Source organism: Onthophagus taurus, chromosome 7 (assembly GCF_036711975.1).
Source record: "Onthophagus taurus isolate NC chromosome 7, IU_Otau_3.0, whole genome shotgun sequence".
Classification (NCBI taxonomy): Eukaryota; Metazoa; Arthropoda; class Insecta; order Coleoptera; family Scarabaeidae; genus Onthophagus; species Onthophagus taurus.
In genome coordinates, this window is record NC_091972.1 from 8,315,861 (window position 1) to 8,339,727 (window position 23,867).

General features: G+C 36.3%; 1 protein-coding gene across 3 annotated transcripts in view; it reads right to left on the reverse strand.

Annotated features, from left to right (window-relative positions):
* Positions 1-23,867, reverse strand: part of LOC111422796 (uncharacterized) — a 116,440-nt gene that overhangs the window by 8,954 nt on the left and 83,619 nt on the right. For all 3 annotated transcript variants that reach the window (XM_071197832.1, XM_023056032.2, XM_071197831.1), the window contains 2 exons: positions 18,444-18,579; positions 9,911-10,044 (listed from right to left, as the gene is read on the reverse strand). In XM_071197832.1, the coding sequence (XP_071053933.1) occupies positions 9,911-10,044; positions 18,444-18,579 (270 nt within the window). The remainder of the gene's footprint in view (positions 1-9,910; positions 10,045-18,443; positions 18,580-23,867) is intronic.

Consider the following 23,867-nt stretch of genomic DNA (forward strand, 5'->3'; position numbering starts at 1 on the left):
GGAGGCAGTATTAGTTCTTGCTTTAATTGTTATTCAGCGTTAGATCTAGATCTAGTTTTAACACTAGGTCTAGACCTAGAAACATTTGAGTTTAGCTGTGCGTTTTCAGAGAATTTAGTCCTTTATAGCGATGTTTTACTATATAGTGTTTATATATTGTTCGAATAGTTATTGATTGATGTTAATAGCTCTTAGGTGGTCTGATTGTAATTATTACACTTGATTGTCACAATATGTTACTACAATATTGAGGTCAATTGGACATATTAGATATATTATCATTGGATTGACATGAAAATTAATGATCAAATTAATAAATACTAAAGTTAAATTGTTGGTTCGAATTTATTTCTATAAGATGTAATAAATTAGATTTTTTTAGTCACGCTATCATTTTCATTATAAACATTAAAAGTGGATCATCCGATGAGGGTAGTTAAATTCGACAAAAATATTCGACGTCGTAAATCAACCGGTTATTTGTAAAAATATTTATTACGCCCGGGCGGAGTTAATATCGACATCATGTTTAATAACAAATATACGCGTTTATTACGACCACCCCAAAAATAAATACAACCAAACCCCAACAATGACTATATCTCCCACAATCTATTGCTGTCCATAAATAACTTTGCTGCAGCGAATCTTTAGAGGATTGTTCGTGGACTATTTAGTTGACCTATTTAAACATATAAATTCACCAAGGATTGCATAAAAAAGTTACAAATTTGAAATTCGAGATATTTTCTAATTGAGTAGAAACCGCATCAAATGTAAGGTTAATTACAAGGTATCCCGCAATTGCAGGCTTCCAAATTCAAATTATCCTTGTTCTCAATTAGAGATCTATGTACAAGGTACATATTATACACGAAGGTCTATCAACCCGTTAATCAATTGAGATTGTTATCATGTACTAAAATTACCTTGTTCTAAGTGTAGCTCTAAATAAACACATGAAATAATCATTAAAATAGTTTAAAATTTCTATTACATTTACTTGTTTAAAAAATCCAATATTACACTTTATACAATTACATAGTATGTTTTATAATCTCGTAAAGTGCACGTCACTTCTAATTTTCTACCTACTCCACAACATCTTAACTTCCTTCCACGTCTTCCCTGCCATCTATTTATTTAATCTACTATGTATACTAACTCTCTTTTGAAAAGAACACAAACTACCCTGAAAACCTTTATGCAGTATTATTATCTACTCTACATTGTACAATCCGTTAATAGAATGCTTAAGTCAATTATTCGACCGTAAAGACCATAAGACCTCTTCAGGACGACCCCTGTAATCCAAATGGCCAAGTTTTAACTGCCCCAACCGTAAAGTCGACGCCACTGCTGCTCGTCCTAAATTTACGGGCTAATTAATTCGACGTTATTCGCCGCGTGTTAAAATCCCTTTTGCGCCCGCGGAAACTGCAAAACGACAACTTGAAAAGGACCGCGCACGATTGGATCGGACAAGAGTAATTGATTCGTTTGGATCGCGTTCGGACGCAGTGTAGGCCTTGTTAACACCCGAGGACGTGCACAGGTCCCAATCGACACCCGCACACACACGTACACACTCATGTAACCCGGTTGGTTAGCTCTCGTCTATCATGGATAAAAAAAATCCGGGAATGTGGCAATGTGAAACGGATACCGAACGAGGACCCTTCACCAATGTGGAGTGTTGACAAGAATATTCAAGGTGTTTTTTTTATTTCTTTTTTGAGGGGGATTTTTTTTCGTTTTCGTGTCAAGTGTACATAACAAAAATTATTGTGTAAAGGATCAAAGAACAAAAAAATAAGCGAAACGAGTCTTTAGGGAATCTAGATAGTAATCATTTAAACACTCGTTTATCCTAAGTTATGACTTGTTATGCAACTGAAACTAATAAAGGTTTATAAAGAGCTGTCAAAAAGTCTCCACTTGGTGTTACCACGTAATCAATAATAACAATTAACTTACTGCTAAGGATATATTGGAGACAAGGTAATTTAGTCTCCAATCTACACGGTTTTAGTATGGAAATTAGACGCAAACAAATATTTATTGCGAATAAAGATCAAAGTCATGAAAGATAAATAATCATCAGATATACGCATTCTTATTAACATCTCAAAATGATTTTTAAACCACAGATTACGTACCACGATGTTACAAATAGGCGGTTGTTATCTAGACATATATTCAAAGTGTCTCCAAGATTCTCTCTCTATCAATGAAAGAGAATAACTAATCACTTGAGATATAGAGATGCACACTTAGCGAGAATCAACCTGCAATTAATTCCCTTTTCTACTAAATCACTATTGACGTTTCTGAATTTGAAGTGAAATATTTATCTTACATGTCTTATATTTATTTGTAGCTCTATTTATACTGCGACTATTATGTTTTATTAAAAAAAGCGTTTTCAGTTAGGATGTAATGTTTTTAGCTGATCCTTATACCTTTTCTTGTAATGACTTCTAATGATTTCATGAATGCCTTCTAAAGTGCGGGAACAACATAATAGGGAAAACGATGTACCTAACAAGTCTAAACACGATTCACAGCGTTGTGTAATCCAGCGAGCTGTGGAGCGTACTTGATCGTGACATCTAAAACAAAGTTTTTGGAGTTTAAGTTTTTAACCAATTGACTACTACCACAGAACTTTTCAGGATTCTGGCCTAAGAAGACAATTTAATCTCCCAACAGTTTATACACGGTACGACAATATTAAATCACTTCAATAACAACATGCGCTAATCTATGTGTAAAAAAAAAATTGTATTCGATGTATCAATGATGTTGTGACGTGGACAATTGTATTTCCGCTCGTACATAGAAATGATGTTGTCTTACACTTACTTGAGAAGTTACTTATTTCAATAAAAGATATACAGTAAACGTTGTGTGTGGTGGAACTTACGTGTATGGAACTTTATTTGGTAGCAAAATGATCCTGTTATTGTATGTAAATGGGAAGACAAGCGAAATGTCTTTCTCATTGTTGAAATGGTAGAGGTTTTTATAGATCACATCAAATGCTGTCGTATTACACATCTCTAAAAAAGAGTATTAGATGGTCTAAAAACGTTGCTTTATATATTATTGAGATATACATAATGTGCACAAACAAAGCTTCATTATTTACAGAGTATTTCATAATCTATAAAAATATTATTCTGCTTGAATAAACTTGTACTTTATGAATAACCTTTGTATAATTATATATTCTGTTCATTTAATATTAAATTTTCTGTTAATTAAAGCTTATCTTCTCTTCTCTTCCCGGAGGCCATCTATTCACATTTATTACAACTTTATTATGTTTTCCATACTACGACTTTCCTCGTAGCTGTACAAATATAGCAAGTAAAGAAGTTACGAGATAACTCGTACTTGGCGTTCAGTTGCATTTTATTATTTCGTTGCAATTTTCAATGAGTAAAACTTTAAACAGTATTCCCCAGAAAAAGAAAGCTTTCATTCTTCAAAGTTTTGATCAGAAAATAGAATAGATTGAAGAAGTAGAAATCCGGAAAGTTCGAAGATAATTAAATGTCAAAATCACTATTTCAATAACTAAAGTTAGGTGATGGGTCGCAACAATATGGATTTAGTGAAGCCGCAAACTACCAAAGTGGCGTTAATCTCCTAAAATTGACACAACTAATCTCCTTAGTTGTAATATTTACATTAAGAAAAAATTAGGCCACAACAACCTTCTTTTTCTATGAGCAGCTTTCATTATTGAATAATACCAAAGCTCTCCTCTTAATTAGTATCATTTGTACCAACATCAGGTTTGGTATATCAGGCCCAACAACTTTGGTTCTCACAGATGAAAAAATCTTTCGCAGATTTATTTAAAACATGGTCCATTTTTGGCTAAGGCTTTCATAAACTGCTTTATTAGTGTCTGAATGTTATTGTAGTCCACAAGGTTCTTGCGTAGAATGTTTTTCTCTGCAGGCGTTAAAGATTTTTTAACAGACCAATTATTTCTTGATCCAGCGCTAATTCCTGTCCCTACTGTCCCATTCAAATGAAAGTCATGGGTGTTTTGTAAAGCCACTTTCTTTTTGAACCAACACGCATGCTTGACATTTTCAAATTAACACATATCTGCTAACCATGTATAACAAAGTATGTCAAGAAGAAGGCAAAGTACTTCAAAAAGTTTTTACATAGTACATCAAATCTATATACCCTATTTATATTTATATATGGTTATACTCCCGATCACTAAGTTATGTTAAATACCTAAAAGTTCAAAATCCATAAGGTACAAATTTGCATAAATACGAGCCACTAAATAACCCTTCAAACCGGTAATATACGAAAATACCCACAATTTTTCATCGAAAAAGTACAAATTTGAACCAAAACTGTATTTCATAAACAACATAGCGTATTTCTAGTCGTTTATTTTTTTAATATACTGGTAGCCGGAAAAGGTTTCGTTCGAACTTTTCGCAAAAGCACCCAGAACGAAGTTTTTTTCTCTTCTTCCTCGTTCCTTTTTACGACTGCGTTTCAGTCGACCGAGAACGTGGTATAATTTGCCAATCGGAGCGAAAGGGTTAAATGTCGCGTCCGCAGGGCAATTTTCGACAGTTGAAAATTTCGCAATAAAAGAGACCACCATCCTAAATGATGAAAGGTTAACGAAATTGCCACTTTCCATCTGTTAATGTATCGGAGTTATTTGAACGAACTCACCCGAATATTTTTAAGTGTAAATATTATCAATCTTTTTAGTTGTTTTTGTTTTTAAATAGTTTCTAAAGACTCTGAAACACCTGAGACGTGAAAAGAGATTTATGAATCAAGAAAATTTACTTTCCCACCATACAACAAATCATGGATGGCAGGAAAAGCGTGGTGCTGCTACTTTTAAAAAAGAGTAAGGATGCAGTCCAATTTTTCACCCATGTACAGCCTCGAGAGCGACACGTAATTCAAATTTTCCGTGCCTGAAACCCAATAAAGTAAATCCGCTTTTGGTTCTCGAGTAGTAGCGTTAACTTTTTCAACCACAACTTCCTATTCCGACCTCCACAGTTTCCATTTCCATTTTCATCTTATACGTTCGGCTGGTAATTTCCTAATGTAACCGTCAGGGCTGAGAAGAAAAGTCTATGATTTATTTTAGTGGAAAATGAAGAAGAAGGGTTGGGCTTGTGCACAAGAGGATTACGTTTGATGTATGTCGCGTCCTGCGATTATTCCAAAAATGTATAAACGGAAAAAGAAAACGCCCGCGAGCTTTTACAGCTCTTCTACCGGCGATAAATCATCCGCTGCGATGACGCTGATGGCCCTTTGCACGGCGTTTTTCCACACTCTCTTCCGGATGACGGCGACATATTTTTGCGTCTACCCGGATAACGTACTTTCGATAGATCGACATCAAGATAACAAAAAAGAAACACGTAAAAAGATGTCGTCGTGAGACGACAGAATGACGTTAATAAATACTACTTTTTGAACGACTAAAAGATGTTACGTTTTATGCTTCGCCGCCAGTCTGATGCCATCCCAGTTATCTCTTCTTAAGACTCGTCGACTGACTTTTAACTTTCAAGAGGAGGAATTATGCGATTAGGAGAAATAGTTTTAATTTCATACAAAGTTTTAACCATAAAGGACGTTACATTAAAACGGATTTTCTCATCGTGATTATAATAGGGGATAACAAAGTTTTATGAATTTTCTTACCCATTAACACAAAAGTTTGTAAAAATTATTTTATTTTATTTAATAATTATATTATAAAAGATCTTTAACGTTTAAAGGTTTGAGTTAAGAATACGAATAATATGTTTATTTACAAGTTCTGCAATCTCAACATAATACAATTTTTAAAGTTTAAATTGAGTAACTTATAGAACATAGGCTAGGATTAAGAAAATCCTCGGGTTTTGTTCCATATCAGCTCTTTCTCTCGAAAACTAGGGTTTCGTGTACCAAGAAAATTCAATATTTTAAGTAAACAATCACGGAGATATATCGTGGGGATCCATCGTGAGATCAGGAGACGACGACGACGGTTCTTCTTCCGTCAGCACCTTCTATAACGAAAAAGACAAAAAGGGGCAACGATCCAAGTAACTCGATAAGGAAGGATTGATTGGGTATCACAACCATTTACTTCTGAAATACTCCTATTTTTATACACACCACACAAGGTTTTTGTGATGACGAATAAATGGAAAGATTACGTTTTTGTTCTATTTCATCCCCCCAAAGAATAACAAAAAGAGATAGATTTATTAACGAGATTAATTCTTATCTTTTGTTTTTTTTATTCTAGATGTTAATCGTATTTCGTTGGAGTAAGTACAATTTCAAGTCTAACTTCCGCGTATTCAGACATCCGGACCGGAATGACAATTAAACCGTGCCACTTCCGGCAGGAGAGAAGTGGATGTATCCGTAGCAGCAAAAGGAGGGGTGAATCTTACTTATACACGCAGTAGAACACCAACCCTCAAAGTAATATTTACATTATCCTCTCGTTCTGTCTCTCTTTGCCGGCATGAAACGTAGAAGCCACTACTTCGTACTTTGAAAGTTAATGGACTTTTAAAGGTTGCAGGAACGGTTCTCGGTCTCTCTGGAGGAAAACGCGGCGGGAGGGCAAACTCCCCCCGGTTTATTCATTATTAATACCAACTCATGCATAGGGCGCGCGGATTTTTCGAGGAAGTGAATTTATCGCGAAAATTTACTCTTTCCAAGTTTAAAAACGACAAAGTTCATTTAAAAGTCGGAATCAAAAAATTTCGCTGAAGCTAATTCTAAAAGTTAGCAAAGTTCACAATGCTCAAGGGAAGACGGAAAGAGAGAGTCGTATTGTCGTGGGGACTTTCATAATCAAATCAAGTATTGAAAAATACCCGGGGGATTTTCCTGTCCTTGCTTTTTTCCCGTTTTCGTTATCGATATTTCGCCAAACCCATTTTAATTTTGCTTTTTAAGAAAATCACTTTTCCAAACAAGTTTGTAATCTCTGACGCGATTGTTCACAAGAGACCCAATGAACATGAGGATTGTAATTAAGGACCATTATAATTAACAGATTAAACTAATCAATTAATTAACGGTGGGCGTGATTCGACGTGTGTAGAACTGCGGGCCTGGTTTTGGTTGTGGACTTATTAGTGCGTATATTAGTGGGTCGGTGGTACACTGTCGCCCTCACGTAATTGACAGTAATTGTCGTAATTCGTCCTTTATCCTGCCGGGATTAGAGCGCGGTTCGCGTCGGTTAAATACTACGACCATTAATTTGCCTTTTATGCCGACCGCATTAGCGACCTCAGCCGGAGTTTAGTCAATAACTTTACCTTTTCCACGTACAGGGAGAAAAGCTCCCCTACTTCAATATAATCACAAAACACGAGTAAGTTTGTTAACAGCATTATACATGTTGTATAGTTAAGAATTAAGATAGACATTCACTAGTTACACACGAATATACAGTGTGTTAATTAATTATCGTACCCAATGTCATCATTGCAAGTATGCAACCAATATCACAGTACAAATCGCACAATACGCGATTTGCGTATTGCAATACCAATACTGTGATACTGGTTGTATACTTGAAATGATGACGTCGAGTAAAATGGCTTATGAAAGAGCAAAATAATAAGAAATTTGGAAAATGCTGGAAGAGTTCCAAGTATCACAAAAGATACGATAACTGATAAGAGCTGCAGTGGAAGAAACTAAGAGTCAATGTAAAATAGACAATTTCTGTCAGAGGAGTTTGAAATTAAACGCGGTGTGAAGCGTCCTGGAAAGGGCCATACGAGGAATTATACTGAACCCGTACGAAATACGAATGATGTAGCTCTGGTTGGAAGTACATGGTTGTTTATTCAACAGGGAGCAGTAAATATCCAGATTGGAGGTAACAACCATGGTGAATGAGTTTAAATATCTAGGTTACATCATAAATCAAAGTAACAACATCGATAGTGAAATAAAGGCGCAAATACTAATAGGGAATAGAACAGCTTTTGAGCTGGGCAAATTACTACCGTCCAAACTTTTAAGCAAAAGCTGTAAAGGAAGGCTATACAAGACGTAGATAGGCCCTGTAGTAAGCTATGGATCTGAAACATGGACACTCGATAATCTGTACAAAGAGTTTGAAAGAAAGATCTTACAAAGGATATATGGGCCAAAATATGATACAAACATGGGAGGATGGGGACATTGAACTACGAGATAAGAGAACTGCAGGAAGGACCAGAAGTATCAACGTGGATTAAAGCCCAAAGATTGATATGACTGGGACATATCTGTGGAGAATATCGGCAGAGAGAGTACTCTTGCAAGTTAAACCAAGGGTGCTTGAGGCCGAGGCAGTACAATTGAAATGATATTGTATTGCTTCGGTTGAATCAAGCAAAAAATCCATTTTATCTTTAAATTAAGCCTCTTTAAAAAGAAGTCACTTGCGGCTGAGGTTCATCATTCTAATGCACATTGGAAAAAATTAACAAGGTATTTCTCAGATCACCGAAAAATATGAATTTCGCTTCGTCACTTGAAAACAAGTTCTTTTCTTAAACAACGCAACTTTAGATACACAATAGTAACTTTTAATATTTTCAACTTTCCGATCCGATACAAAAAAAAAAAATACGTCAAAGCAAAGTCGTTGAGGAAAACAAGAAGGGAAGTTTTATCAATTTCCTGAGTTTATAAGTAGTGATCCAACTATTAAGTAATATTAGGTAACATCTTTTTATCAACGTCAATAACAGTATTTTTGCCACACAAAACACTTTATTGAAATTCCAAAGTTACTCGTTAAATTTAATTTGTTGTAAATTCGTTCAATTTTAATTCCGTTGCCGTAATTGTTTCTCTAATTGATTTATGCGGAATCCTGGGTCTTGAAGCGGAACCTGGGGTGGTAGTCCGAGGGGGCTCTGCTGCAGTTGTTTGTTTCAAGGGGGGGCAATTAGGTCGCCCTAAGAAAACTTAAATTGTACGAGTGCACAGCGCGATTCTAATGGGCACCCCGCTCAAATATTTACCGTCGTCCTTTCCTCATTGCTGCCGTTTCGTTCCGGGTCCTCGGCTAGTTCAACTTCTAGCCGCTTACTCTGCATCGCTAATAGTTACTCCTATGCGGAACTAACTGTGAAATTGTTCATATCAGTAAGCTTATCGAAATTCTGCCTCTCTCTCAGCACACCGTGTTATTAGTTTCTGTAATTATTACTCGAATTAATTAGTACAGTTCATATTTTAAATAATAAAATAAAAACTTAGTTTAGAATATATTTTAGTTGTCAGATCAATTTAAACTTTTGATAAATTTAGTTATACAAATTCCACAACTATTCTCAATTGGTTATAACCACTCAAAGGCAGCGAGGGTGGTGGTCGTACATTCCCGAAAATCCGGATCACACCTTGCAGACTTCCACTTGTCCAAAAGGGGAGGTTGTAGATGTGTGATGGAAGTCATAACGAAGCACTAAAACTGGCTTTCCAATTAAGGGACGAGAGCGCAACCCGCGAACAAAGACGATCCGGACAGGTGCGGCCGTTTGTTGTCGGCTTCCAATTATGAACTTCGACAATAATTGAATCAATGATTAGCGTGGAGAGTCGCTACCGGCAGTCGTCGACGACCGGATGCATTATGGATATACGACTCGAATTGTCTTCAACCACTTCCCACGAGCCCTCGACCCGGAAACGAATTCCCCAGAATAAGAGCGGATTCATTCTCGCTAACCCAACTCGTTAAAATTCTAAACGGGTTGAATCGAGAAGGTTTTATAGTCCTACGATAACCTCAACGAATTTAACACGAATTCTTTGATTAATACGTGAACAAAAAAATCATTTAAATCCCCATTTCTTCAATTTAACTTACCCTTTGATCGTTGACATACCACGTAAGATTTGGTGATGGATAAGCTGGTGGTGCTATACATTCAGCAATAAGAGGCCCACCACGTTCCAAACCAGCTCGATCAACAGCAACGTTGGGAACACCATCAGGAACAACTGGAACAATAACAAAATGCTGAAAATTTAAGAAATTGGCTTCTAAGAAAGAAGTAGAAAAAAGAGGTCGCTTGTGCTGATAAATAGGTTTGAAACGGACCTCGGAAATGAACATTACAAGCGGACGCGTGCCAACTGTCCCCTACGGAACGTGCCGCCAAAGAAGCGGCTGGGGTGAAAAACCGCCGTCCGCCGCCGGGTGGTGCGGACGAAGTGATTTGTCTCTCACACCAGAAAAAGGGGGTCGGAGAATGGCGGCCGAGGAAGGGTTTATTAAACCGTTAAAATACCATAAGAATACAGCCTTAATTTTTACAGAACTAGAACATTTTCATAAAGAGATTTCATAAGAAAAAAACATCAAAACGTTGTCAATATTTGTATTTTTGTGGTTGTTTATAGACCGGACGCTTTGTGTTGGATATGGTTCAAAGCTGACCATCCTTTGAGGGATTAAACATAAAATAAATGCGGTAAACCGGGAACGAGCTAACGCTACGGGCATCAAAAAAAAACTGTAAAAAAGAACGAATTCCGAATGGAACTCGCGCATAAATTTTGTCACGTAGAAAAGTGCCCGCGACGCGGCTCCGCGAGGTTTTCGGTTCGCCCGGGGCGGAGCTTGTAATTGTTTTAAAATACTTTAATCCCCGCTTGTTAATGGTCTACCCCCTCGAGGCGCAGCCTTAATTTATTCGGTGCGACTTTTTCCAACGAGAACCACCCTTTATTTTACGTGAAAACGAGTCGGTCCGCAACGAAGCGTTACTGAACTGACTGACTGAATACAATTCAATTCCCAATAGGATTTTCAATTTTAAAACATATAGAGTTTGATATTTGATTGACGTATTTGTGCTTAACACAGTGAAAAATGTGATTGAAAATCTTCGATAGATAAAAAACTAGTTAGACAACTGTTCAAAATATGAATATTATTTAATAGTATATTAAAAAACAAGTTTTGTAAGACACGCTTGAAATGCACGAATTTAAGTTGAAAAACGAGTGACGAAGTCACGAGTTTTTTAATGAATGAGTGCTTTAAGTCTTATGAAACGTGTTTATGCTATTTTTTGTAATTCGCGTTTTTATCTTTTTTTTTTAACAAAAATAAAATAAATTTTGACAATGTAGGGAAATAGGTATGTAGCAGTTGGTAACACCGTAACACTTGAAAATAGAAATTAGAATTGACAATTTGAAACTGTCAAAACACAAAATGTATTCACCTGAAAAAGATGTGTCATGTACACCTCAAAAATAAGAGAAATTGTTCAGATTTCAATGTCCTCATTATTATGGACCTTGTATTCGATGCTAAGAACATAGACAAAAATTGTCACATTGACAACTAAAAAAATTAATGACCCGATGTCACCAACTTGAGCTGGTTCTATAAAATATTACTAAAATCTCATTACAGCATCGGATGCTGTAAGGAGTCTCATTGCAGAACCGTTTGAGTACTGTTATAGCTTCCATTACCGTCGCGAATTACAAAAAATAATTATATGTTCAGGGTAATCTGGACACTAATATGTACTGTTAACCTATGTATGTAGTTTTTCTGTTTCATTGTACTTCATCTATTTCAAAAATCCTCAACGTTGTTGATTCGTGATCTACATCATCAGTTGGAGAAAGAATTTTTTACAACTGTCTGCTACAAATTGTATCATTTGTAATAATAATAATTTGTTTCCTAGAAGGTTACAATTTATACTAAGTACAATACTTATAGGTTATATAATGCTTATTCCTTTAACCAGCCTCTCCCTGTCACCCTACGTCTCCTCGCTGCCACCACCTCCTTTTCCCTCAACTCACTGCACTTCACCAGCAGATGGTGTAAAGACTCCCAGCCTTCCCCACATAGTCTGCACCCCCCTTCTCATTCTCCATCCAATATCTATTGGCCCTTTTCTTCATCCCCCTTCATCTTCAGGTACTTTGGTAGCCCTTCCGCTACAATTTCGGCATATTTTAAGTTGTACCTACTTTCCCTTATCGCCGTCCTTCTCTCTTGTATTCCTATTAATTTCTTCCGTACCAGTACCTGGTCTGCACATCCTCTAAAAGCCCTTGCTCCTTCCATCCCTATATCTCCACCCCATACATCATTACGGTTTTTATCAAGCTATCAAATATTAATTTCCTTTTCCCACCTCTTTCTATCATAGTAGCACGTTCACTTTAGAACTGACTTCTTTATCATTGTTTATCAACGTTGATGTTAACAAAAATCTTGTTATTAAGTTTGTACGCAGAATTGATTTAAAATTTATTTTAAATCGGTTGGAAATCGTTCCAAATTGGATGTTCTAAGAAGAGCCATTGGGTTATCTAAGACAACTGGAATGACAACTTAAATGTTTTAAGTTAGAAACTTTTTATTAGAAACTTGTATGTTGGAAATCTCCAAATTAATCGTTCTCCATGAAGATCATTGCTATAACAGCATGTTATGGACGCACAAAAATACATTGGTGTTACAAGTTACAGGCTTTCATGGCCGATGTTGTTACAAATAAAACTAAAATTAAAAACTACCGGGTTATGCCGTGCGTCTATTACAATAATGTTAGGCGTTTTGGATGCCATATTACAACCTCCTTCAAAAACAAGTTTTAAAAGTGGACCAATACACTATCAAAAATTTTATTTCACCTCATTATTTCGTTCCCGTCATACACATTTTTATTTTCACGCTGCTTATCGTTCTGATCAATTATTACTAGATCCTCAACGTGTTCAAAATCTTTAAAATTAAAGAAAATGCAGTAACTTTTCGCAATTATCTGCTAATTTGTCTGATAGTGGAGAAGGCGAAAAATCCTGATGTCATGGATAGACCCTGGATATGCTAAAAGTATAATCTTAATTCTTTTTTAGTAGCATACTTAATTATTTAAGCAGCACATTTAGCATATTTTTAGAAAGTAATCGGTTAGCAATAGTTTCTGCTTACAAACCTATTGACAACTGTAATCAATATATTGTATTAGATTCGAAAAAATAACGTAATTCTTTTAGTTTTCGAATCTAACATTTCGTCCGTAATTTGTTTTCTAATTAGATTTGCTCATTTTTCTTATTGAGAACTAAATTTCTAGTCGGTAGAGTTACGAAATAGTTTGAACAACTGTATGCAGATAATTAGCGAGTATTGACATGGCGCATTTCCATATTCGTATTCACTGCGGATTATGTTTCAAATTGAGATGTAGATGACTAAAATTGGTCAATTATAAACAACATAATCTCAGAATTATCTCTTTATTAATTTGTACACATCAGATATTTTTTCAGATTTTAATTTTTGAGTTACAATCTCATCTGCACACAAAAAGAAAGGTATTTTCTGTGCGCTTTTTAAATTTTACGTCATGTCTTACCTTCAAACGAGAAACCGACTTTCCGTTGCTATAAAATTTTCATTCCTAATTTCCGCCCCAATTCTTTTACATTTGATTTTAAATATGGTCCGCTGACATTTACTCCTCTTTGGATAACTTTCCAAAACCATCCTTTGAGCACTCCGTCTACTTCAGGCTGTTTTCCGTCCTTCTATCTTTTACGAGATGATCCTGATTGATTTTCATTGTTTTTCCATTGACTTTCCAGTTCGTCTTGATGTTTAAGTAATCGACTAATGATCGTCATTATTTGTGTTTTTTTTACAATGAAATCCATGAAATAAAGAAATTTTTTCATTTTCGAACTCAATCGAATCATTTTTTCTAATTTTATCCACAAATATATGACATGAACATAAATTCCCTTTGTGTTAAAAACTGATTATGAACCGGAATGGGTTTAGATGATGTGATCGTTTGGTTTACAACGTAAATGCACGTGTAGGATACAATGCGCGGTTTTATGTAACGCCGCTACGATTAATCAGGTCCAACTAATTAGTTTGCCCAGTTAATAACGGCCTAATTACCCTTTAGAATTGGAAATCGAGTTAAACCAAGGTAAACAAACACAATACCGCAATAAGAGGAGATTACGTCGATTTCGATTGGGCTGGACTAACTAGTCGGAAATAAAATGGACTAAAGAAAGATTAATTTCCAAGTCCTGCCCTAAACAACAATAAGAAAAAAACTTTTTTAATACAAAAACAATGCCTACTCCCCGAGTTACCCTCTCTCTTCACGCCGAAAAGAAAAAAGCGATTTATAAACTCCTTTGTGTGGACGTCAAAGTCGAGCGAATTTTTTCCCCTACTTTATTATCCCGCTCACGAGATAATAAAACTTCATTCGGCCTTTATTATTCCACGCTATTTTTCGCGCACCTTCCGTGGCAACTTCCTTGTCCTCCTTTTTTTTGGAAGCTAATTCTTATTTAATCGTTGACGTTAACCGTTTTAAACGCAGCTTTAGTTTCGCCTTCGCCTTCCGAGAACGAGGTGATAGCCTATAAACGGAATTGATCGTCACAGGATATTAACAGGATATTTCTTCCTAATAAATGACGGTGCTCTTCCTGCTGCCGACGGCGTCGACGCTCGTCGAGCTAACCCCCGGGCTCGACTGCTTATGCAGATCCAAAGACGCCTTCTGCATTGCAAATTTTGGAACGGTCCGAGTCGACGTCGTCGTCTCCTTACATTAATAATGCTCGAGATTATTCCAGCAAACACGAGAACCTATTCGAACGTTTACGATTGTAAAGCCGGATTGATGTTTGGTTTAGCACACTCTCTAAAATCTAAACATTTATTCAACTTGTTTGATTTTACTCGAAACTAAGTCACTTTAAATCACTAAAAAACTAACTGAAGGAGGACCTAGAAAATGGAGAAAGAGAAACACAATTTTTACAAATTAATCAACGTCCTCCGAGCTTTATCGTCCTAGTTGGACGTAAAACTGGGTGCTGATAGCGAACTAACCGGCGTCGTCGGATTTATACTTTCGGGGATCGCGCCACGTGGAGACACTGTCTTGTTCACGAGACCATTAGAATAGAAAGGAGTAAAAATGTCGTAAACGGCCGGTCGTAAAAGGACGAGCGGAGACAGTAAACAACAATGCCCAACCGAATCGGCCAAATAATAAAAGTCTTTCCTTTTTAGCTCCCCGCGTCAAACGAACCATTCCTTACAAACCCCTTTCGCGTTAACTAATGACAGGAATTCTTTTTTTTTTGTGGCACGCTTATTGTGTCGCTAACATATGGTAGATAGGTTTTATACACGAAGCCAACAAATAAAACACAAAATTAATTTTATTTATACACGGAAATGTGTTAGATTAAATTAGATTATTTAGTTGGTCATATTGTTGTACCATTAACTTGATATAAGTGCTCCTCTGCGGTGGGTGGTGTATAATGAGAAACTCGACTATGTCGAGGACTGACCTAGATCGTTACGTTCACACTATCTCAGTAATTTTTATAGTTTTCGATCCAATTTTGAATTAAAATAAATTGAACAGTATTTTACTTCAATTGTAGTTGATGTCATTCAAATTATTCAATTTAAAATGTCTTAGCGAAGCAAGAAGCAAAATTTCAAAATCTTCTCTTGATGAACACTTAGCATGCATAGACCACTCAGTCAGCCCATTCATTATAGACATGACATACGTTCTCATCGGCTTCAATGTTCTAAACTGCTTTTACATCATTGGTTGAAAAATTCAGATTCCTTTAAAGCGTTGAATCTCTTGGCAACCTCATATGCAGCTATGGCCCGTATGCGCCTGACCGTAAACATTGCTACAGCCAGGCATCTTTGAAGATATTCAACATGAAGGTTCCAGCTTAGGTTTGACATAACATATATCCCCAGGAATTTAATAGGTTCTTGCTCCCGTCCCTCAATTTTAGATGTTAATAGTAGTTTTTGCGTCTTTTCGACATTAAGTTTCAAACTGTTGGCCCCAAACCATTCCGCAGCTTCGGCTATAACAACTTCTGACTTATTTTCAAGTTCAACTCTATCTTTCGACGTAAGCACAAAAGATCATTTATGTAAATAATAAATCAATTCTGGGCCCAATGGCCCAGACTTAAGTACGAATCATTTGATTTGGTAGACCTCTTATACCATAATGTTCCAGTTTATTCAACAGAATTTCATGTTGGACGCAATCAAAAGCCTTTGACAAGTCACAACATAATAATTAAACAACCTTCTTCTCGTCAAACGCACGTGCCACAGCATCAACCAAACTAGTTAGAGCTGAAGTGGTAGACTTTTGTCCCCGGTAACCGTGCTGAGGTTCATTAAATAATTTGTTACTTTTCATATACTCAATAAATCTGCTTTTTAATAAAGATTCAAAGATTTTTGAAAAAACAGGAAGTATAGAAATAGGTCTATAGTTTTTATAATCATCTGGATTATCCGATTTGAAAACAGGGACCACTTTGGCCACTTTAAGTTCATCAGAAGGCTATTAACGGTAGCTGATGACCAGGTGTTCTTCTAGGTGCGTTACACTCTGGATTCGTAGCAATATCTTCAAAGGCTGCTTTATTTCAATTCTTACTTGCACGATCGATTCTTTTCCAGTCATTATTGCACAACTATCAAACTCAAAATCCACGAGTTGAATCGAGTTGAATTGAAAATCAAACAGTGCGGATCGCGACGCTTATAGTTTTGGCCTTAAGATTTTCTAATAGTAGACATCTTACGTATATGTATCACGATTTAGGTAAATAAACAAATTTGGCGATGTAGAAAAGTTGTCACTACATCACAGAATCGAAGTGTCATTCATTGTGCCTTTCCAAACATATTTCATAGTCATATATATATATAGATTTAGTATGTATTTTAGTATGTACATTAGTATGTTCATACATTTTTTCATCAAATATCACCTAAAAAAAATTATCCATGGTAATATTTCGAAAAATCTTATAAAAATGTACACCACTATATCACCGTACTAAATATAGTATGCACGACTCGATGTTGGAGCTCATCGTAAATTCAAGCGAACTTCGTCCTGCCCAGCGGCGCTTCAGGGAGGTCACAATCACTCCGGTGCCTCTCCATTTAACGCCATCCACAACTGCAAAGGACAAATAGCCCCCGCGATGCGTAAAATATGTCCGAGACCTTTGTTCTTGATATCTACCAGCAGCACGCCAGAGTGAATCTCCCATCGGAGGAAATCCAAATACGTATTCTACGGATTTTTCCTTTGTTCGAACGACGTTCAGTATAATATTTTCGAAAACCGCCATATAGAATAATAACCGGGATAATATCTTGACTTGTTTTGAATTCATAAAAATCCGTTTATAGCTCGGTTTTGGTCGTAAAGTAAAGAAGACGAACGTTAAAAGATCCCATAAACGGAGGCGTTATTTCTTTAACAAACGCTTTATTATCATTTTTTTTAACTATAACAAATAATAAAAAAAAGTAATAAGCTAAGTGATTTTTAAGTGAAATGAAACTGCTCTATTTATACAAGAGACGCAATTAGTACTTAAGCTCATCGTCTGGGCAATTTATACGAAATGGCTTCGGGCTTAATGGTGACGCTTCAAGTCTATTGTCGGGGAGCCGTTGGAAAATAATCTATAACTATAAAATATTGATGGTCCGCGAAGGCGTCGTATTACAAACGCCAAATTGTTCGATTTTCCGCACTACGGTTACTCTCAAAGTCTATAGTTTTCCAGACAGGACGGCTTTTCGGGAAAAATTCACAATCCCTAGGGACGAGGCTAACGTTTCCGTCGAAAAATTGGACCACACGTCGTCATAAAATATTCAACGCCAGTCAGTCACATGGCATTTATTTTTCAATTGAAATTTATCGCTTTGATTTTATGAAATTGCCTCTCATTCATATTTTTAGTATCGTATTTGATGTTGATAAAAATAAATAAATAAAGATACGAAATAAATCAGAATCAGAATCTTATAAATAAAAGTCATTGATTTTTATTTCGCTCACCTTCATGGTAATTATTCTAGAATTTTTAAGTGCTTATTAATTGGGTTGGAATAATTAAAAAATCGCAGTGAAATTTTTAATCAACCCCTGAGCAAAGAAGCTTGGTGTCTTCGACCCTCCCTCAACTTCATAGTCCATGTAATAAATGGCGCGACATTTTTAAAAAAACGCCGTCGTTGCCGAGGGCGGGAAAATTTGTAATGCAAAATTGTTATGCAGATGTCGGGCGTCGACACGCGGGGTTCCCCGGTCCTAAGAAAAGTGTTGTTTAATTTGACTTGCAAATGGTTGAGTTCGCGGAGACGAGCACCACCCCCACACCGTATCCTCTTTCTTATAGCGGATGTCATGTTCGAAAAATTTACCGCTACCAAAAGGAGGCTCTCTGATATGATAGATGTCCGGTCTAAATCGAGACATTAATATGCTAATAAAAATATTAAATGCATGAAACCTTACCTGCAACTGTCATTTCTGCAGCTTTCATTTCGGTATGGAAAAGTGGAGCATCCGCTGAAACTTCACACTGAAACGTTCCCGATAGAGGTCGTCCTACGGAAAGTAGAGTAACTTTTCTTGCGTTAGAAACAGAAACCTAAAATTAAAAAAAAAAACTATGTTTTAAATTGGTACATGTTGGCGTCGTAAATATTTGCGAAAAGTTGGTTTTTTATTTCTTTTTTGAGGGGTGGCGGATTAATATTTCCGCCCGTTCGAAAATGGACAGGTCGTGATTTATCACTGTGGAAGGTTGAAAAGTTTGCGACACCATCGCCAGGAGATACATCGCGTCGTCGGATGTAGTTTGTTTGGAACGTCGAAGTAGGTTATGTATCACTACTCGAATTGACCTTTTTGTGGTTGTTAGATTAGGTAGCTTTATCAAATTTAGAATTGAAAGAAAGTTAATTAAAAACAATTTTTGTTTATTCCAGTTAAATCTCGTTGTATTAAAAGTTTTTTAAGATCATTTAGTTACATGGAGAATTGTGTAGGTTGGAAATAGGTTATAATCTGCATGAAAATCGGAATATAGATATAGCCTCAAGCGAGGATCTAGAACTAACGTTTGATCGTACCATGAACAACACCCTTTGTCCTTTGAGCGCGAAGATTGCGGCAACAAATAAGGGCCCTTTATCCAATTTTCCCTTAAGACGACAGCGGTTCGATTAAGGTAAAAGACATCCGGGGTTGGGTTGGGGGTTCCAGGATTGTAGGCAGGGGTGGAATCAATTGTTCGAAATCGAGGTAAAACCTGGGCGGTAATTCGTTGTCGATTGTGGCCGTACATTACCACAGAAAAAAGAAAGAAAAAGTAAAGGAAAAACGAAAAAAACTAAGTGGTGTATATTGTTATAAAAGAAAATTTTTAGATTCCAACGAAAAACGAAATTTTATTGTCCTCATTAACTTAAAAACATATCCCCCCATTTTCAAAATAAGAACCTTCGTTAAGTCCCCGTTTGCGACGCCTCGACATCGTCGCCAGTTTAACTGTGCCAATAAAATCCAAACTACGGAATAAAACGCGAGTAAATCTGATCCATCTCTTGAACGCGCGGATGTCCGTTATAGATCTTCGATAGAATCCCGGGTATCTCCGTGTGAGAAGGTGGAGGGATTTCCAGTTTATAAGAAGGTTCCTCAGCAGATAAAAGCGTCCTCTTGAGCCCCAGGCTATGCGAATAGCCGCGAAAAGGACCGAATATCAGAATATAGTCCACCCTCACACATTGCCAACTCAGTGGCATAAAATTGCGAGGAGTCTTAAAAATTGTAATATGATAATGATGGGTTTGTCATATTTTAAGATTATTGTAATCAAATTGTATTCAATTATTTGCATGTAAAGATTAAATTTTAATAAAAGCATACATATATTTAGAAACGAATTTCATATAACTCGCAATATATGAATGTAGTAATCATAGTTACGAAACTACTATGCACTAGCACTGTCACACATTAAATGTAACATAGCTTAATAGTAGTTTTGCAAAAGAAAAGTTTTGCTTGCAAAAAGGTAAGCAAAACCCGAATGTTTCTAGTTCTAGTGTTAGTTCTATTTTTCGTTCAATAAAAATAAACCACAATCTAACGCTGAATAACAATTAAAACTAGGAACTAACACTAGACAGTGGTGACAGTGGTAGGTAGCGCTAGTTAACATAAGATATCACTATGTTGCATATTTTTATTGAAGTAAAACTAGAACTAACACTAGACCTACAACTAGAAACATTCGGGTTTAGCCGCACGGCTTTCAAGACGGCTAAACCCGTATGATTCTAGTTCTAGGTCTTTTGATAGTGCTAGTGTAAAACTAGAAGTAACACTAGATCTAGAACTTTGAAGATCTTTGTCTTCTCGACGTTTACCTCCAACCCCTTCGCTTTAAAATATCGCTCCAGCGACCTTATCATCTCCTTCATCTAAACCGCCTCTCTTGCCACGACCACCAAATTATCGATGATTTCAAGAACTTGTATTGGAAACTGAAAGCAGTGATAGACTACATCACGGAACAACTAGATCCAGATAAAGAGATGAACTGCAGAAATAAAACAGCTCGTATAACATTTCTAAGAATGAAATCATTCTTCTGTAATGACAACTTAAACCTAAAATTACATTAAAGAATGATGAAAGGTTATATCTGGTCGGTGTTGTTATATGAAGCTGTGATTTGGACTCTAAAGACTGCCACGATCAGAACACAATCAGTTTATCGAATTTTAGATTTTATGTACATCAAAATCTTGTAATTATCATTTAATATTTCTCCTCTAACGAATATATCAATTTTTAAATCAAAATTTTAAGACGAAATTATTTTAAACACGAAACTGAATCCATCCATTATTATAAATTTACGACTTTTCACGATTTTTATTACACTATCATCCTATGGGGATTCAGATTGAATTTACTATCTGTCTGAAATTATAATTCCGGGGTATTTTTCTGAAGCGAATTGAGTTAGAAGTTAATACCGGAGTAACTATGATGGATGAACATTTTCTATCTAGTTGTGAATTGTCAGAATTCTTCGAGTAATTTTCTCTCTAAATTAAGTAATAATTTTCAAAGGGAAACCAACTCGTGCCGATTGTAATAATAACTATCGCGGTGCCCGAAGGGATGGCGATCTATCTCCGGGAATAATTACGAAAGCGTTAATCGAGGAAAAACAGCCTCATTATCGCCGTATTTCACCGAGAGCCATCCAACGGTTTTGACGATCGATTGTGGCCGAGTAACAATTCCGTGCTTGCGAACTCACCTAGATTGTTCGAATTTATCGTGTATTAATTTATGTCTCTGGTCGGGGAATAGTTTGGCGACAAAGTTTACTAAGTTTTGGCGTCTTTACGCCAACCACTTATCTACATTAGAATGGCACAGGGACAAGTTCGCGTCTATATTAACTGCACCGAATGTGAGGAACAAGTGGCACACATTGAAACTTTCTTATCTTACGCCGAGTGATCGTCTTGGGAATACTTAGTCAGTCACCACAGTTGTTGAAATCTTTCCTATTCGGTTAATTTTAAATCCATGCAAAACTCTATTGTTTGTATCTTATTAAATCATCATTCAGTATGAGAGAAAGACAGATTTAGAGAAAGGGATAGACAAAGTTTTACTAATGCCATCAAATAAGTTGGGTTTCTCTTCTGCCATTCTACCGTTTGGATGGCGGTAGATAATGGGGTCGAAATTGCACCTCTCTTGTGAGGAAAGCCTAGACGTGCAGATGGCGAACAAAACGCTAGGGGATGGGGATAAAAGAGGTCGGTGACGAGGTTCTCCATACGAAATTTGCCTTGCAAACGCACCCAAATCCGCGTCGTCTTTTCACAAAGGAAAGCGTAAAAGGTCTCGTCGTCGTCGTCATGTCATCCTTCAATCCTGCAAATATGATCGGTAATGGTAATCGGTTACGACAAAATTGAAGGATGTCATCTTTTACAATATATTCTACTTTTTAAACTATGCACCAAGACTTTCCATATCAAGTGTCTAAATGTCTTAGCCTTAATTGCATTTAAAAATATATATTGTGAAATATGAGAAATGAAACTGAATATTTTCAAATGCTCGTCAGCAAAACATGTTATACATGCAAAATGTAGGTTAAAAATAAAAAAAAAAGAAAACGAAGGTAACTTTATTTTCGATGGAGAGACGAATGACATGCGGAAAATATTATGACGACGCCGAGGGCGTCGCGAAGGCTGAGGCGTCGTTTTATGCATCTCTCGTATTCCGATCGCGTTCTGAAAGTTGAGGCTTTTAGCGGCGGAAAACTCGTTCAAACGCCCCGGTTTCATGGTCCCTCGGGGATTAAAAACAAAACACCGGGAGCTGAAGCGGAAAACAAAAGCCACGTAAATCATATACGCGTCTGATCTTGGATCTTTCCGATGACCTCCTTCTTATATCTAAACCGATTTTGAATCGAGTTAAAAATAGAACGATATTGTACGTACCACTTTTAATCTCGTTCGTTAATCGGTTTCATTTCAGTCTTGAAATGTTCTTAACCTATATAAACCGGCAATTATTACGTTATAAGCAGTCAAAGCGAAGTTTCCACTAACTTTAATACACGTTCTTAATTAACGAGTTTAGTATAACTGTAGTTTAGTATGAAGTTAGGGGAAAATTGGTTTAGTACTGGTTTGAATACCCCAAGGGAGTGGTCAGTTTTGCGTATAATAGGGAAGTTATAAAACATGTTATTGTTACATAGTGCATTTAAAAATACATGACTAAAAAAATTTTGATATACATTATTGATATTAAGGTACTAATTTTCATAAATTTGACTAGAAACTAGGACTAACACTAGATCTAATACTCCCTTTATTAGTATTTATGGAATAGTACGAAATAAAATCCTTAAAAAATAAAATAAATATTGTGTTGGTGCAATAGGAAAGCGGATCTTTGGAACATTGAGGTAGTTTTGGTGGTGGGGTTGCTAGTACTGGTACTGTCGGGTGAAAATCTCGTTATTTACGACTGTGAGCCGTCGAGGTGAAAATTTTTATTTGCCCTCCATCGTTTTCGGTGGACGGCTTTTGTTGTCAGAAACCGGACCCGAAACGGGTTTATTGCTTCTGGAGGGGCGCCGTCGTAGTCGCCGCTTTGTACGAAAACGTTGATCACCACGTGCTAACTAAACTCCCGGCGGTATTTCCGAAGAATTTTAATTAAGTTTGTCCACTCTGTAAAATTTGATCGAAACTTCGCCTCTTTGATAATAACAAATAACGTCTAAAGAAGACTCTATTCGATTCGTAAGTGAGTTATTTTTTAAATTAAAGTGCTTTGTTGATGATTTTGTTCTTCAATGTTTTATTGGAACGGGTAAAATTTGATGTATGAATTTTGGTTGAACGTTGGGGCGCGGGCATTGTTTTCGAACTCGTGCTGCGGAATTATCACGATCGACACAGAAACACGACCGCAGGAATTCAACTTGGAAAAACAGAGGGAATACGTGATGTTTTGATGTTTATCCGGTTTTGTTCTAAAAAATATTTTGTTTTATAACAAACAACAATTAAAAATATCAACACGAACAAAGTTAATTTAAATTTTCACAGCCAAACAATATTTTTCATTATAAAGAAAGCATTAATCTGTAAGAAAAATGGCATTGAAAAGGTGTTTTAAAGTTTTCCGACTATTTAGTTTAATAGTAGTTAATGTAGATGTAGATTCAATAGTGTCAAATGTATGCTGGCTCATAGCTTCTTTAATTTGAGGTAGGGATTTAGTCCGAATGGTGTGTGAGACGACATCTGATTATAATTATTATAGATAATGTATTGAAATTTATCATACAAAAAGAGCTATTAGGCCTGTTTT